The 18,289-nt window shown below is 40.1% G+C and overlaps 1 protein-coding gene across 9 annotated transcripts in view; it reads left to right on the forward strand.

Annotated features, from left to right (window-relative positions):
• The window catches only part of SORBS2 (sorbin and SH3 domain containing 2), a gene marked incomplete at its 5' end in the record, with an annotated part of 110,571 nt that overhangs the window by 34,971 nt on the left and 57,311 nt on the right, over positions 1 to 18,289 (forward strand). For 7 of the 9 annotated variants that reach the window (XM_082482010.1, XM_082482015.1, XM_082482011.1 and 4 more), the window contains 2 exons: positions 12,085 to 12,229; positions 14,529 to 14,704. In XM_082482010.1, coding sequence (XP_082338136.1) covers positions 12,085 to 12,229; positions 14,529 to 14,704 — 321 coding nt within the window. Of the gene's footprint in view, positions 1 to 12,084; positions 12,230 to 14,528; positions 14,705 to 15,506; positions 15,531 to 18,289 lie in introns of those variants that run through there. The other 2 variants (XM_082482018.1, XM_082482017.1) reach the window with 1 other exon arrangement.

The following is an 18,289-nucleotide window of genomic DNA, read 5'->3' on the forward strand; positions in this document are numbered from 1 at the left end:
GGGATGCATCTGCTTAAGTGGCTTTTCCTAGAGGGGGTTGCATTATGCCTGGTAGAGTTAGGCAACAGTTGGACTTGACAATCTTAAAGGTCTTTTCCAGCCATAACGATTCTATGATTAAAGCGTTATGCTGCCATAGGTGCTAGAAGGATCAAGTATACGTAGAAAAGGGTTGGGTTGGGGAGTTTCTACAAATGCAGCTCTGCCAGTTTGCTAGGCCCACCAAAAAATCTATTTTCTCAGTCGGTGCTTTCTGCAAGACTAGTCACTGCTGTCTCCTACGTGTCCTGTGCAATAGCACTTTTTAAAGAAAACGGGTTGATAAAATCTTTTGTCAACCACCTCTACATGAAGCATCACAAGGCACAGAACTTTTAAGTCCCTCTGTTTCCCCTATATAGACACTATGCCTACTGAGATGAAAATTCATTGTTAACTATGCTGATCTCACCTAGGAGAAATGGGAGCGTTAAGCACACAGTATAGGACCAGAGGAGTCTGAGCAGAGTTGATCACCATTCAGAAAGTTGCTGAGTCAAATAAAATAAGCCTGGGAGTAATAAAGCAGCAGCGAGTACAGACAAGGCAAAAGGAGAGATTGAGATTTTTCTGTTTTAAAAGTTAATTATTCTAGTATATCTAGCAATATACCGGCTTATTTGAGTTTGAAAGCCCATCAGTTGGAGGTAGGGATTGCTATAGGTCTAGGCGTAACTGCCTTAAAGCTTTGTCTGAGCGAGGATCCCATCATGGCGTATATGTGTTCATCTAGTTTTGCTACAATCGGTGGGGCTATTCTGAAGTAAATACAGCACAGTCTTGCAAACTTAAAGTCCGTTAACAGCCCTGTTGTCAATAGTAATAACACATCTGCTCGCTCAGACTGTGGTTCTTTCAGAGTTCCACCAGGTCTTTACTCTGGAAGCAACAAGTATCTGCATCAGCTGCAGGATAGCTTTACAAGTTGTAATGTGTCAATTCCCCCCTTCAACTCCCAAGTAAAAATTTTGATCTGAACAAAGCTTTGTGAAATTATATGGCAACAGTTTGCAACGCTCTTTGTGAATGCAGTCCCTCAAGAAATGGGAGCACAGAAGAATTAATTGCATTTGTCCTTCTCGAGATTAGAAACTAAACTATCATCTTAAACCCTTCTATTAGGCTACAAAAAATTTAGAATTTTTTAAGTAAAACAAGTTTCTCTTTGGGAAGAACCAGTATCCAGGGATATGGTCAGACAGTAGAACACGTGTAGGTGTGGCCAATACAACTTATGTGTCTATGTTTTCTTTTCACTTAAAAATAGTTGTTCAGCCTGTTAGCAGTATGATGCATTATATATGCTCAGAAAAATCAAAGTGTCTGTCAAACAGAAAGCAGTTTTATGACGGCTAACAAGAATTAGGTGAAATACCTTTTTTACGATCCAAAATATTAACTCTAATAAGAATGACTAAAAATAATTTAACTTCTAGCTACCTTTTTTTTTTGAATTTTAAAAGTCAAAACACACTTTGCAATTTCTTTTTATTTTAGAATCTGTTTTAGTTTCACTATGAGCTGGCAAAAGTCAGAAAAGTAGCTTTGACTTGTTTGGCAATTCTACACTTATTTTTCTGCCTTCTCCTTGGTTTCAGTGTGTGGGAAGAATGATCAGAAATTTGGCAACTGGGTTTCTTTGAATAAAATGATAAAAATTTCGGTTGATCATGGGGACCATTAAGGAATGTAGCCAACTTTTCAAACTGCATCCATTTATTGATCTCTTGCCTGCAAAATTCAGCTGACATCCTCCCTGGTGTTCAACTTTGAAATCAGTTCTGAGCATTAGTATGAAGAGGTGTATCTGGCATCACAGTCAAGTGTGGAGCTGGTGGGTTTTGCTATCTCTGGGTTAAAATACGTACCTAAAAATAGAGTACAAAGCAGCATGTGAGGTGGTGTAAAGTTCTTCATCAGGTGAGGTGCCAAAGCCAAGATGCCATGGGCTACGGTTAGAAATAAACGCTACAGCTGTATGTCTTAAAAAGATTTCTTTTCTGACTCAGTTCTGGTTGATATCTTGGAACTGTTTTAACTAATGATAAAAATTATGATCTCCTTTAGCGCTATATCTCATGGTATTTGCAAAGTTTACAGTTTCTCCCACATAGACAAAGTAACTTTCAGTACACTGTGCATGACAGTAATTTCATTTTAAAAATTGTTTTAGATTTGCAAGCTCTACAGGGCTTTGTACACCAGTTAAAATACTTTTGTACACACAGATCATAGGTGGTTACGTTAGACTATATCCTCTAGGGATAGTCTCAGGGTGTAGGTTAGGCCCAACAGCAGTGTTCAAAGCTGCCACAGAAACTCTCAGAAACCAAATACATTTAGAAACAACTCTCCCTCTGCGTCTGGGTTTCTGTATGTGGAGGAGAATGAGGTAAGATTGGCTAATCACCGCTTCTTAAGAGGTGGTGAATGGAGAAATACTGTGTATGGGTGGGTATCTATGTGTGTAGGGAACATGTACAACTCTATTATGTCACAAGGTATGGAAAAATACAGCTGAGAGAGCTTGTGTGGTCCAAGTTCGTGCACAACAGTTTCACAGTATTTTTTAATGTATCTTGTTATGTTTGGGCTCCTATTTGCGCTTCATTTCAGAGCTTATCTGCTGAAACTTGAGGTGCAAGCAGAAGTGTGGTATGACTCACCAAGTGACATTTTGTAAACACTCCTACTCAGAGAAAGGTTAACCCCCTTAAAAGTGTATATGAAAAGAGAAGCATTCAAGTTGCTTAGTATTAGTTAGTTTACATTATTACAGTCTGGAGAGATGCTGCTGCTCTTTACCCTCCTGCAGATCCGGGAGAAATAACCTGAACTATTTCGACAGAGAAATTAGCATTTTTTAATACAAGAGTGATGGAGGTAAATTCTGTTGTCCAAATTTCATATAAGAAAAAGTTCTAAACTGATGAAGAATTCTGAGCTGCACCTTCTGAAATAAACACCTGATATTTTTATGTTCATTTTGTTCATGGGTTGATAGGTGTCCTCTACTTCTAGATACCACTGTCTAAAACTGAGGATGCAAAACATTCATCCTGTTTGTTTGAATTCCATGATGAGTGAACACTTGGTGTAGTCCTGGTGTCCTGGAGGAATAAAAAGTACTGTACTAGATGTTCATGAAACTGTTTCTTTTGCCATCCTTATAGCTGTAGACAAGTGAATCAAGGAAAATAAGCCTGGAATTCAAAAACCTGTTTCTGAATCGGTTTATGTAATACATTACTGTTAGGTAGTGACAATACGTTGAGTGATGTAGAGGGTTGATGAGAAGACAGGTTTCGATGTGCCGGGGACAGATGGCAAGCAAAGAAAATCGAGCGCATAATTTTCATTTTAAGTTCTGTATCACTAGTGTGGTTTTGCACAAGGGCTGAATTCCAACTCCTTATAGCGAGTTTAGAATAAGAGAGGTATGTAGTAAAAATGAGCATAGGAATATCACTTGGAGCATCAGTTTGGAGATTTTGGCATCATCTTTTAACAATGAAAAATAGAGGTATTTTTACCCATTTGTGTAAGCGTATGGGTGCAATTTGATTGTTGACTACTAAACTCTGCTATGTATTAACAAAATGAGTTGATTCACTTATCTTTGAGTCTCCTTATCTGCGTCTTGACTGTTGAAGCAAGGCCAGCACTTTGGTGTCATTAGTAATGTCACACCACTGCCCACAGATCTTGCATTAAAATGATAGATGACGGGTTTTGAAACCCATACTAGGGTTGCGCATCTATTTCATGCGAATTGGGTAGCAACTGTATTCTTCAGGCCCCACATTTTAGTATTTCATGGAAGGTGAACGTTTCTAAGGACCTGCAGAAAGCTGCGCTTGAGACCTTCAATTCACTTCAAGACTGCGATGACATTTATCTCTCTCTCTCAAGCGTTGCTCCACAACCCACGATAGTTATGTAGTCTAACTAGTTTTTCATCATTCTAATTGATTAAGTACTTGTTTGGCATTTAATCCACCTGACTTCTGCTAGTGTTTGTTGTGCTATAACCATAACAAACCTAATCTGAAGCACACTGAATGCATTCAGCCTTGTCCTGCTTACATTTTTCATAGTGATAAAAAATATGGATTGGTAGTAGCCAAACAATTCTATTTAGAGTTTACCCGCACTCCATTTTTTTTTAAATGATGTAATCAGTTTTCAAAAATAATGCTATTTTAAATCACCATGTCAGCCACTCTTTCCCAGAGTGATGATTGTACCTGTGACAAAATTCTAGAACCAGGCAGAATATCCAAGTTTTACTCTACAAAGCTGAGAAACTTCATGTTGGGAATTAGTACCTAGAATTGCTGCATTCCTTCTACCCACGTTGTAAGAATGATAACTTCATATCCTTTTTAAGAATTGGGCTTGGTGAAATCGGCTATTATTTGCCAAACACAATGAATTTAATTCTTTAAGAACTCAATTTACTAGCTCTCTGGATGCACCCTGAATATCTGTTCTTGTGTTGTCCGTCCCTTCTTTTCTTAAGCATGCAGACAGTCTTCTCAGTTCAAAGCCAGAAGTCTTACTAGGTTTCTCAAGTCTTCAGCGTTTCCTGTTATTTTAACAATTGAGAGATCAATATGCATATTTTGGCTCAGTCGTGTAACTTTTCTTCTGGGGATGCTGAGAGGTTATCTGGTCTCAAGGACTTCAGAACTTCGTATTGGCTCTGCCTCAAAATTGCATTATGATCTCCTGGTTCACGTCTTTTGCTGGAGATCTTGAATTATGACATGAATGATGAAATTCATCGTGAATGATGATTCTGTCTTTCCTTTATGTATCTGTGAGGTGAAATTACTGTTTCTTATATGTGTGTGTAAATCCCCATATCTTAAGCCCCTGATATATTATGCTGTATAACTGGCTGTTTCACATCTGCATATGATTGCTTTTCATGAAATTAGTTTAGTAGTATTCCGTTGCTCTTTTGAAGTTTCCACTGGCAATTTATTTAGCTCTAAAAATCATAACTCTTTTTACTCAATTATTGATTTTCTGATTAAGAAGTAATCTCTTCAGATTTACTCTATGGAAAGGTTCGGGTTTTTCCAATTGTAGATTTGAAACATTGCTGTGAATAAGATTTGGATTTCGAGGTGTTTGATTAAGTTTCTTCACTGTCTTAACTGCAGATTTTAACAGCATCTGCTGGCTATTTTTATGTACCCCAGAGGTCCAGTAATGCCAAAGAGTTCTTTCGAATCATTTGGACCAAGTGGTGGATATCTGTTCACGTGCTTAACATTCTTTTCTGAAATGCTCATTCATAGGGATAGTCCCATTGACCTTAGTAAGGTTATTTGTGTAAATTCTAGTTGATCTCAAGCAAGAATTATGGAACTGGACCCCCAGTGACCTCTCGTAAGTAGCACAAGCTGGGTTGTGTTCCAAGTCTTCCATAAGGGCTTTAGAAGATATTTTCAGATTTTGGATTAAAATGCCAAAATGGCATTTTAATCTGATGGCTTGAAACATTTTTTGAACGATTACAGTTAAAGACGTCTGCCTATTCCGAGCATAGGAAATAACCATAATATTATTGGTAACTATGTGATATCGATGAGCAAATGTTGCTTTTTTAAGTAGTAATTACTGCATATGGTATCTTCCTGTCCTCTATTTACCTACCTCTTCCCCTGCAGCTATTCCAGAGTTCCTCAGGCCTATCAAAAGTGAAACCATTAGTGCTGAAATAGGCAGTATTTTGTCGTATTTCAGGAATTGATTGAAAGCTCGTGGCTAATAAGCAGTATAGAAGGATTTGTGCAGCTGTTTAACAAAGATTGGATGTCAACATGGTTTTCATGTATCTTTAATTCAAAAGGAAGCTGCAGATGCACAAAGCCAGTTTGGGGACTAGTTTAAACCCGGTGTCCTGTGTCTGATTTGAAATAACAGAACATAAAGCTTATGCATTGTGTGGCAGTTTTCAGCAGCGCTACCATGAGGATGTTCCCTTATACTTTTAAGGAATTATGCTGAAGCCAAACAACTACTTTGTTTTGTTTCAGTACAAGTCATCCCTGTCCTGTTCTTGTGCTCCCAATCTTTGTTGTTGCTCAGATTTATACCAGTTACCCTAACAATCCTTGTGTCCTCTAATGTTGAAAATGCTCCTATGCGTACACCTTACCCAGTAGGCTGACAGGGTGCTTCCAGGGTGCTTGGAAATTCTAAGATCATCTAAAGGTTTTTGTCAGAGAGGCAGTGGAGAAGATGTATTCCGTTAAAAGAGGCAAAGAAGTCCGCAACCCATTGCTTGCAGATCACACGAACGTTCAATATTGGTGTTTCCATTGAGCTTGCAGTCCTGCCCATCTGGCAGGATATACATTATACGTTACAGTTGATTTCAAAATATACAATATGCAGTACAGTTAATTTCAAAATGATACCTGTCCTTTGACAAAAGAGAGAGCAACCTTTACAGAGATCAGACTTGCAGATCCTTTTTTCCTTTTACAAACAAAACGAACATGACATTCTCTAGCCTCGTAGTTACGGAAAGTATAAAAGAGTGTGAACCTTCTCGATGCACAACTGAGATCATTAATAGATGCAGTACATTATGAATATTCATCCCCAGCACACTATGGTTTCTGGCATTGCTTCCACTGGTATTTGATGCATTCATTTCTTTCATGTTTTCCTACTTTAATATAGAGCGTGGTTGATTTATTTCCTAATCCATGTGAATGTGAACTTCCTTGGGCTGCTGAAAAACTTACGCTTTTGTAATTCTCCTACACACAGCAAGAGGCAAAGGGAAAAGTTTTTTATTCATTTGGTAATCTGTTTCTTTTCTTATTTTTTTTTTTCCTCAAATCTCAGCTTGGAAACCAGAAAGTAACTGCCCCTGTGATGGAGGTAAATGCTTCACAGACACACAGACAAACAGCAACAGAAGCTTCTCCACTGCCTCTTCCTCCTCCTGTGGTACCAGTTAACAGAACCTCTTTCTCACCAGACAGTGCCACCCATCTAGTACCATATTCTTTGCCAACGCTTGATGATTTTTTGCCTTCACGCTTTTATAAAACCCCAGCCCTTTCACAATTTTCTTACCAATGCCCATACCTAGCTTCTGAAAGCGTTATCCACAGGAACGAAACGGCCTCTGTAAGCACAGATTCTGCCATGAGCGAGTGCTCCTCCCGCACAGTGAGTGAGTCCTCCACGGCCATTCTAGATGAGCTGCAGACTTGTAGCTATGATACCACTGACTGCTCTGAAACACCTTCCCCAACCTTGAGCCAGATGTCTGCTGTGTCAGATGGCACCACCTTAACCAACACTGCTGCCACTTCTCATGTAATTATGCTTCCTTTTTTCCTCCTCCGTTTTGTTCAAACAGGTTGTCAAAGGGGAAAAGAATTCAGGCTTGTCTGTTACCCCCTTGCACGGACAAGTATTCCGTTAGTAGTTTTCTGTGTTCGCAGTTTGACAGTATGTTTTGCAACAGTTGTTTAAAAAAAAACTCTGGCGTAGCAGATTTGGTAATAGGGAAATGATTACGAGTTGTTACACAGTCGTATGGTCAGCTAAGGTCTATCAAACACTTTGCTTAAAATAAATGAAAATAAATTCAATGAATATCTGTTCCAAATGCATTAAAAGCAAGTGGTCTGCAGTGTTTGAAGATATCTGTTTAAAATATTGTCAGCAACGTACAGGTTTTTGGAGTTTGCAGCCTCTGGGCTATCATTTTTGGTTTATACCGAGGTTCAGATTTCAATAATGTAACTTGAAAATTCATAATAAATGTTGGCGATATTTAACACAGTTTTTTCCCCCAGCTGTGACCACTGACTGCACGAAACTGTTTTTTTCCGTCTAACTAACCTTTTCCTCTCCTAAGCACAGTTTCTTACAGGAGTGAACTTCTCAAATAATCTTGTGGTACCCAGGTGTCCTGGTACTTTTCTCTTGGTTAAGTCAAGGAACAAACCAGCATGCAATCACGTATTTTATACATACATTCACTTTTCTGTGCCTTAGTACACTCACGTATGGGTAGAAAGACGGTGTGGAATTTGGGTCAAATCCCGATCACTTCTGGTTTCTTTTGAGATTATCTGCATGATTAAAATGAGTCAGAACAAAGCCTTCATTTAAATTGAGCGATTCATTGCCGAATTACAAAGCAGAGAAATGTTCTGAGACTGAAGTTTTACTGGGTCACAACAGTGTTCAAACTGTGTACAAATACTTCAGCATGCTATAGTTTTCAAGCCTGGAAAGAACAAACTGCATATATTTTTAGAGTTTTATGTATATTTTCTAAAAAATATTTTGAGCCCAAACTTGCACGTAGTCACCTGGAAAGTCAATGATCTGTTGTCAGTGCTCTGGACGCTGTTAAGAAAAATAATATTAATAACAGGCATGTAAAAGCTGTCATTCCTAACTCTTGTAACACAGCTCTGAAACCTGTTGTCTTTTTTTTTTAAAGAGTCAGTACTGTGAGTCTGCGTACAGCCCAGTAGTTGTTACCAAAGATACCGTAATCAATGTAGGCTGGTACGTGTAAGTAAGGCACAATCACTACATGACCTTTCACTAGCTATGGGAAGCATGGAACGTGTATATTTTCTGCTAACCTACTTCTAAAATAATCAGCTAACTGCATTTCTTTTCTTAGAGCACCATTTTTGTAAGCTAAAGTGAACAGTCCTTCCTTCTTTCCTTTTTTGGGTGATCTCCCTGCAGAGGGATATGTTGTGGTCAGGTCTGACCACCGCGCTCTCTCTTAGACATGGAAGGGGTGAGCATAACAGTTGTTCACCACTGATGGACAAAGAGAAAGGATGAGTCTCCCACCAAAGGACGAAAATCCTCAAACGGTCCCGAGAGCCGCACAGAAATTAAACTGCTGGCAAGACCCACCTCTGCAGTGCAGAAAATTCTTCATCTCCCATCCTCTGTAGAGGAGGGCCAGATGACTATAAACCTGTCCCTGACACGAGAAAGTGATGGGGAAGCTGGTGGCACACACACATGGGCTGCTGGTGGCTCTACTCCTGTAACCATCATTCTCGAAGGAGACTCCTCTTGGTTCTGTAGATGAAAACCGCTGAGAGAACAACAAAAGTAATATAGGATTGTACCATGCGCACTGTGCCCGCATAAGGCGGAACCACGCTTCCAAAGGCAGTATGTGCACGTTGGGGATGTTTGTTTATTCTTGAGGTCCTTAATGAGAGCTTAGGCAAAAAAGGTTTTACAGCAGATCTTCTGAGAAGAAGAAACAGCATCAGGAAGAGCTGAATCAACAAACTTGTAAAACATTGCAGGCAAAAAGCAGAGCTGAACATAAAACTGTGGTTAATTGGCCATACTTTTAGTCCCAGATTACTGCTTCTTTGAAAACCTGAAGTATGAGAGTTGTAATTCTTATTTGGGCTTATGCTTAGAATTGGACTTAAAATCAGAGAACAGCTGGTTTTGGAAGCTATTTTTTCTGATTCTATTCCAGTTATGAACATTTGCCTTATAAAGTAGTTTTCATGGGTTCTTTTTGTTTATGTAGTTTAAAATTGTGGAATCTAATGGAAACTTGGAAATGCAAGTACACATTAAATTTTTGCCTTTTCCCGAGTTTTGAGACTATCTCGAGCTTCAAGACTTGATCCTGAGTATTTTAGCCTAATTCAGTGTCTTGAGGCCGGGGGTGTGCTGGGCAGCATTGTTGCACAAAACTGCTCAGACATCCGTGATGGGACCTCTTTCCCTTTGCTGCCTGCCTCAGCAGAAAGTGAGAAAGCAACTCCAGTCCCGAGTAGATGCTCTGCTCTGATTCAGAAGTCCAAAGAGCTGCTCTTTCTGATGCTCAAGCGAATTAAAGGAAGCTTAAACTTGGTACCTAGGAGGAATCCTTACAAGGGTTTGATTACTTAGCAGTAGGAGTAGGTGGCTCTGCTAGCAGTGGAGCACAGGTACAGTATATTGGAGAAAAAATAAATGGAGGGGCCTAGGGAAATGAGCAGCATGAAAGAGATGAGGATTATCTTCCCAGTTACCTGGGAAATAGGTGCATTTGGTGAAATAGTTATTTTCTGTATCATCTTATTTTCCCCCAAAGGAGATTACCTGGGAAAGTGAAAGGTCTAATTCATGAATAGGCATCTTAAAGATTTTACTTCCTTGTAAAATCTGGGAACAAACTCTCTCACCTGCAACCAAAGCATCGCATTGTCAGATTGAAACGTCAATAGCTCCCGAATGATGCCAAGGGCAGGAAGGGCCCTTGGAACTTGAAACTTCACAAAACTATTTTTTATAGCTAACCCTCTCACCGGTGCAAGATGTGTCAGATAAATGAATGCAATAGCCACCTTCACGGAAACTTTTCCTCAAAGAGAAAGTCATTAGGAACTGAGAAATTATAGCAGAGCTGATATCCCCTCTAAAACTGGAGTAGGTTTCCAGTCTACAAAGAACTCACGCTAGTTCTGCTCCTCTCTTCAGAGAAACAAAAGCCATAGTAAATGAGTGAGAAGATGTAAGGTTCTGGACACAGTTGCACCCTGCCTTCCCTAGAAACAAGCTTTTCCCAAAAGACAATATGCAGGAAGAGAGAATGGATGAACCCCTGAAGCAGGGTAGAGCTGGCTGGCCTCATCTAGGAACCTCATCTGAAAACATGGCATCACACCTCTCGAAATGCTATCTTAAAGCTCATATAGCTTTTGTATCCCTACAGCTCCAGGTTCTTCCGGAGGGGAGGATGGTGTGAGAACCGCCAACTTAGTTTATATTTTGGTTCTTGACTTTATTACGAGAGGAAACTAAATTAAACACAAACATTTTAACGGAGGCATCACCACAACAAAAACTTTTCACCTCTGTTCTGAAAACAGACATCCTTAAAATGAGAACCCCCTGAACGCACCTAGGACGTGATGTCTGCATAGGAGCCAGGATTTGTTTTGCTCTCTTAGCTATTGGAGGCCGAGATGTTAAAAATGTCAAATCAAATCAGTATTCTCCACAATACAAATGTATAGAAGAGGTTGTGACCCATTTCATTTTTAATGTAAAAAACATATGCCTTTTAATACATTTTTTACTTATGCTTTGCTGCTTCGGATAGTCTCGTTTTACATTTACAGCATGCTTTAGTTCCGTGTTTGTAGCACTTCTGATTTTGTTCAGATTTAAAGCAGAGTTCTGCATTAAAAGAGGTGTTACAGAGAGCTTCCCTCCCTTTTCTGCTGAAATATTCGCGACACTCTCATTTCATTCAATGCTTTCTCGATAGCTCTGTTTTGGTCCTTGCAGTGCTCCCCATGACAGTGCTACAGCCCAGATTCTAAACCTGGGGGCAGGAAAGCAGGTTGGTTCAGAAGTACCTCTTGTGACTAAAGCCTAAATGGCTTGTGATGCTGCTCTACTGCCGGTTTACTCATCTTTCCCATTTTATGTATTGGATTTTGTGCTGTGGGGTTTTTTTTATCAGTGCTATTTATTTTTATTGTGATAGATTACATATCAGCATCCCACGGGCACTCCAGCTGGCTTCCATTTTTTAAAGCAGCTTTGGCTCACTCTTTAGCTATTCTTAATGACACTTTTCCCTTCAGTCTGCCTTAAATATCAATGGGGCCTGAGCACGTGCATTAAGGGAATATGTCTCTTGGAGTGAGTGATATGTGGCAGGCAGCCTTCGTGGCTCAAGGGGAACTTTTACTGCCATCTTCATTTTGCATTGCTGCCAGACCTCGTTTGTGCCATCTCCCTTGCCTTGACCGTGGTCTTTCTGTCACCTTCCCATGACTTCAGCACACAGAAGGAGAGGAGGGGGGAGGTATAAGGTATATGAGGAACACATTCTGCTCCCCTTGTGATGAGTTTTGTATTTCAGTGAACGCAGATGCCTTTACGGCTGGGTACCTGACAACTGGTAATTGTTGTGTGGGTGACAGTCAGTCTTGCATCACTCTGTTTGGGATGGCGGTCGGAGGGCTTTGTCTGTAGTTTAATGGGATATTGTTTTGTTTCTCTCAGGCTCAGATCACAGTGAATGGGAACTCTGGCACTGCTGCCAGCCCAGTGAGTCACTTCCAAAGGCCTTTTTCCCCTTCTTCAGCTTACCCTCCACCAGCTTCGCTCAATTCCAACATTGTTATCATGCAGCATGGCAGGATGATGGGTAAGCCTCACACAGAATGTTTGCTTTATACATTACGCAACGTATTCCAATTCATGTGGCAAAGACTGCAAACAATTGCAGAGTGCTTCACGCCCATAATGAAGGTATTGTCTATTCATCTACCTTGGGAAGTAAATGCAAAAAAATAATGGCATTTATTGTCAGATATAGTAGCGACCCTGAACTGGAGTTACCGTTAAGTTTTCTTACTTATGTGTGTGAAGGTGAGCTCTTGTCACCTTTCTGCTACCTTTACGGAGGAAAGAGCATATATCAAAATAGCACCTTCAGATTTTGCCTTCTTTAAGAGACCAAAAGCCAACGTCGTACATTGGTTGTCCCCACAACTTCCATAATCTACAGCAGAAATACTGCCAACAAAGGGAGGAGCTCTGGGCTCTTAAACACTTAAAGCCATGTCACTCTATAATTTGCTTATGTATTTTTTGTCGGGTATTGTTAATATTTTTTAAAAAATCCACGGTCAGCCTTAGAAAGGTGCTTTGGCAGTATAATCCAGTTTACCCAGAACAGTCGTTTGCTTGCTGCTTTTTGTACCGGTGTTTTGCATATTCAGATAAGACTATACGTGCAAAATAATTTGAATGGGATCCTGGAGTTTACTTTTTTGTTGTGCATGCAGGGAAATGAGTCGCTCTGAGACTTACAGCTCAGACAAATGCTGCTATCCCTATCATAGCGATAAGTACAAAACCTGTATACATGGGTTTCTCCAAATTCCAGAATTCTAGATTCTTTGATTGCTTCCAGTTGGCTGATCGAAAGGACTATCATTTCTGGTTTGGATACACCAGAAGTAAATGAAGTGCTGTCCCAGGACTTTTACTCTTGTATGCTGCTGAAATTCTGTGTTCCGCAATCACAACCTGATTTAATTCTCCTTGCTTCTGTAAAAATCCCACTGATGGCCTCGGTTTGAAGAATGAAGGATCAAATCCAAAATGTTTTCTAAATTTATCATGCATTTTGGGAAGAAGGCCCAAATATTCAGACATTTGCCACGCAGAGTTGCCCCTCGCCATATATGTGTAGCGCTGGATTATTTACAGGATTTCAGACTTGAGTAAACAGCTGAAACAGCCACACCAAATCCAGGTCTCTGCACTGGGAGTGGGCAGAAGTATTCCAATTGAAATTGGAGCTTTCAGTCGCCAGAGCTCCTTTTGTTGATTTATAGTACAATTCAAATATTTTGCTTCAGAAGAATCAACGGATGTAAACGTCACACGAAAGGCAATTGTAATCTTCACCAGTAATGTTAGAATATTTATTTTTGCTCCCTACATTCATTTTTCCTGCAGTGGAAATGTCTCACAAGCACTGTACCTGCTCTTGCAAAAAAAAAAAAGATGCTTTGTCATAGCAGCCCACTAATTCACTGAAACGTGCGGCCTGAAGGAGTCGGGCTCTTTTTCCTGCATACAGGAGAGAAGTGCATCATCTGCAGCAGTACAAATTTTCGCATGACAAGTTCCAGCAACTAGGTGGTTTTTCTTAAATAAATGACTCTATTTTAGAGGGAAAAGGTAATAGTGCCGTTTTGATTTCGTTAATTATGAAGGAAGAACTGCAGCCTGCACAGTTCACCTAAATATCATAGGTGGATATCAGATTGTTCTGCAGATGTCAAGTTAATGAGGTCCATTTTTGTGGATTATATGTAGAGGCACTTAAACATACCAACGTACCTTTAAGGGACGAAACTTGTATGTCAGAATCTGTTTTTTAAAAATATTCATGCAGCAAAACTTAATGTTTCTAAACACATATCACCTAAGTCTTTATGGAGGGCTGTTTGGAATCTTGTTGCTATGCTTACAGAACAGCAATTTTCTGTAGTTTGCCAGACTTGGGCAGGGGGGAGAAGTTTTGAAATTATATCACTAGTTTCAAGGAATGGATAGGAAAGGTGCGAGAGTTTGATTTATAGGAAAAAAAAAACCTCCGCTGCTATTTCTCGATAGATTTTGTGGGCTTTGGGTTCTTTTTTTTCTTTTTTTTTGTGAGCAAGATGCTGTGAAAAAAGCCCTCTAATCTAAGATGGTCTGAGTTGAATAGCCTGTCTGGTCCTTAAATAAGTTTATAATTCTGTTAATGTAACATTAAGTAGGGCAAAGCCCCAGCTAAGATGATTATTTTTTTTTTAAGTGCTGTATATGTATGTGGCTAAGATTGTTGTCAGTCTTTGTACAGCATAGTGAAAACGGGGAAGCGTGTTATAACTGCCAAGCATGGTTATTCTATTGTTATACAGTATTCTGTCATGTTATCTTTACAGAGTCCACAGAGACGTACTCCCAGCATGTTCAGAGTGTTGGCAGCAGCAGCACCACCAGTACAATACCAATCTGTAGGTCCTCAGAAGAAGAAAAAAAAATTACAGTCATTAAAGCTCCGCATTATGCAGGGATTGGCCCGGTAGATGAATCTGGAATCCCTACAGCAATTAGAACGGTAGGAAATTCTGGGGAATCTGTGTATGAACTCATACAATGAACTGATTGTTGGTAATGGGGTTTTCACATTCTTCTAGTCTTATATAATGTGGAATACAGTGTGCGTAATCAGCGAGCTCATGAATATAATATTGTGTGTTGACGGAAAGGGAGAATGCTGATGGGAGCATAATTGAGCTACCTCATGTTTCTAGTTTTAATTAGAAGTAGCCAAAACTTTGTGTCTGTTTCTTGCTTCTGTTGTAGCTCTTGCCTTTTGGAGATAAGCAGTAATTGCATTTCTTTCGTTATTTCTAAAATAAGGTTTATACATATTATATAGATGTGTGCATGCGAGTATACATATATAGATATGTGTGTCTATATGTAAAAAACTTGCGCTTCTGCATTTTTGGAGGCAATGGTTCTCATGTCATCGGGGTAGTGCAGAAACGAATAGTTTTGTTCTGATAATCTTGTAAGCGACTAGCATTTTCGTGGAAGTGCAATATATAATCACTGTGCCCTTGAGTGACATGCAAACGAACAGCGTGGCAGCCCTTTCATTGTGGCTAGCCCCGGTTTTGATCGTCTGCCACTAGTCCCTGCTTGAGTGGTCCCAGGATGTCGAACTGAAGAGTTTTGTTTGCGCTATGCTGAAGCATTCTTTCCACTCCGCTGTCAGGGCAGCCTCTTCTGGCTGCTCCAGAGAGCACAGTGACAGCTGCACTGGGTCTGGAAAGGGATTTCTTACTGGCCTTCCCAGCCGGAGAAGAAGTGCTGTGCTAGACGGAGAAAGAGTAAGAAGAGTGGGAGCCAGGATGAAAGCGGCAGAGCCCTTGCAGGTGAAGTCTTTGTGAGGTGCAAGGTTCTAGCAGCTGTTGGATGTGTCCTCTCTGCCGCTGCTGACCTACGGGGCTGGGTTGTATTGCCAAGAACTGCTTCAGTGGATTGAAAAAATTAGGGGGGGGAGGAAATCGGGAATTGATGGAGAAAAGCTGTAGGAAAAATTCAGAATAAGTGGTAAGACGAGGGGACAATTTTGATAAGAATGGGGGGCAACTCTGGCATTTCTTGCTGTATTTCTGGCATGAAAAGTAATACGATCAGAATCTTTTAAAAATGAAGAAATTTCTATGCAACAATGCTCTAGCTTCCTACCCTCTTTTTAAGTAAATATATCCCTCTGCTTTATACAGGATAAAACAATTATCTTCGTTTGTTTTTTTTTTTTTTTTTAATAGCAGATTGATCTAATAGGGTACATATCAGTTATACAAATTATAACAGAAATCCCCCTCAAGTGGGCTTAACAGAGTTGGCAGTCTGCCAACCTATATTTAACTTCTGGATCGTATGGTCTGTGTGTCTCAGATTTTCACCTAAAACCATCATGTAATTTGGATTAGGACATTTTTCAGCTGCATTTGCTCTGGTTTTTGTTATGTTTTAATTTCAAAAATATAGCTTGTAAACTTAGTATTGTAGAAATGGTTCTCACGGTGAGATATGAGTTGAAAGATTATGCTAACGTGTGTGTGAGTGTGTCTCGTGTGCCACTTTGTGACCTTATTCTGCTTCCTTAGGATGTAGCTGGCAGTGAGATTGTTTTCAAGTTATTGATCTGAGATTACATTTTAAATGTACACGAGTATATTTGAGCCCTGTGTACCCCAGTCGTGTAAGAACAAAGGTGATACAGTTGTCAGCCAAAGACTCAAATGTGCTGCACCTTGGCACCTCTCAGAAGTGCAGTACTATGCAGAATCATGCAAAAGTGCTATAACTGCATTTCCCGTGAATAGTAGGAGGTAGGATATATCACTCGCTCTTTCTCCAAGGTCAGTGAGCCATCCAAATAGGCATCTTCTCCCAGAAAGTTCTCCCTCACTCCATCTGGAGGGAGAAAGAAGTTTTCAGATTAGTTGAGTTTATCGTTGCGTGCAAAATTTAAAAGTTTTGTATTCTTCCATCTTTATGAAAATGGCAACAGTCTGTCAAAAAAGCAGTAAATGCAGATTCACGGGTGATAGGCAACGTATACTCCGTGTTCTGAAACACTGTGCTACTCAAAGGTAAGCTTGTAAATAACAACTTAGGAGTATCTTTATTCCAGATTTGGTCTGCTTTTAGGAGCAGAGAGATTTTTCAAGCTGTGGTTATCTCCTCCAAGGCTGTCTTTCCTCTCAGAACATGCTTTGTGACGGCAGTTTAGGCAGGGAAAGCAGAGCGATGTTCTCCTCCTATTCCTGCAAACTCTCTGTCCAAAGCTGCTGGGAGGGGAAGGGTTCCTATAAAGCTTTCCCATCTCTCAGAACTTCCATCCCATGTTAGGGTGTTCCCTCCATACCACTTGAGCTCCTGCCAGTGCTGGGAAGTACAAGTCCAAAGCCTGAAAATTCAGATCATTGTTAAGTTCTGCCACCATGCCAAGCCCTGCCCCAAAGATGGTGACATTCCAAGGCATTAAAAATGAAGTCTTTGGAAAAGAGAGGGTAAAATGCTGTTCACTCAGGAAAGCATTCAGTCAAACGGCACCATCAGAGTTTATCACCAACAGGGTTCTGGGAAAGGAGAAAAGCAGATTCATGGAAAACAGTATGACTGCACTGGTTTAGACTATCCAAAATGATTGCTTCGTGTCTAACTAGCAAAATTAATCTGTAGACTGAAAAGGCCTCTATTTTCTAAGAATGAAAAAAAAAAAAATCAAGTCCCAGCAGATTTCTTTTCCGTACTTCGTGATGTAATAGTTCAGCTAGAAAAACACCACAGAAGGTCCCCTGAAAGTCATAAATGCCTCCTTTTATTGCATACTTTCTGATGGATTATTAAAATACTGCAATGATTATGGACTTTTCTGAGTACAAACTGCAGATACTTATGTTCTTTTCACGCTATTTGGCTGATTGTTCATTCACATATGATGATACCATGTTCCAACATTTAATTGCAACAACTGTAATGTATGCAAAGCAGGATGGCATCTGAATGGCTTGGTGCATTGTCAATACTGATAATTCCTCCAACAAATGTTGGTATGTGGGATTAGTGAATATAAATTGAGAAAATTTATTTTAAAATTAATTTATTCTATTCATTAACTAATCCTATGTGGCTTATAACGTAAAGCCAAATTATTGGCTGAGGCTTTAAACCCCAGGGTGGGGGTTGAGGGAGTGATGATGAGAGAAAAACATTCAAATGTCCAGAAAGATGTTGGGAGACCTTCTCTGGTCACATGGGAGCTTCTCCACGCCTGATCTCTATGTGGAAGCCTTCTCTTGGTTTGTGGAGGACCTGACTGATAAGGAGGATCCCGCAAAGAGGTGTCTGAGCATCTTTGTCCCTTGACAAACGTTAGGGTCATAGCAGTAATACTTATGCACTATTTGCAATCTATGCGCGTATCACTGATTCGAGCTCTGTTGGAAGACTCTTCTTGGCTTAATACAACCAGAAAGGCAGTTGTGGTATCATGGGACCATTCCAGGTTTGTAGTGCTGTGGGAAATGAGGAGCAACCATGGAGGTTATGCCCATCGGCATGAATCCCTTCAGACCTTCTGGACTTCCTTGTAAACTTTTGAACATACATGATCTTG

Source organism: Vanellus vanellus, assembly GCF_965231255.1.
Source record: "Vanellus vanellus genome assembly, chromosome: 4".
In the NCBI taxonomy this organism is placed as follows: domain Eukaryota; kingdom Metazoa; phylum Chordata; class Aves; order Charadriiformes; family Charadriidae; genus Vanellus; species Vanellus vanellus.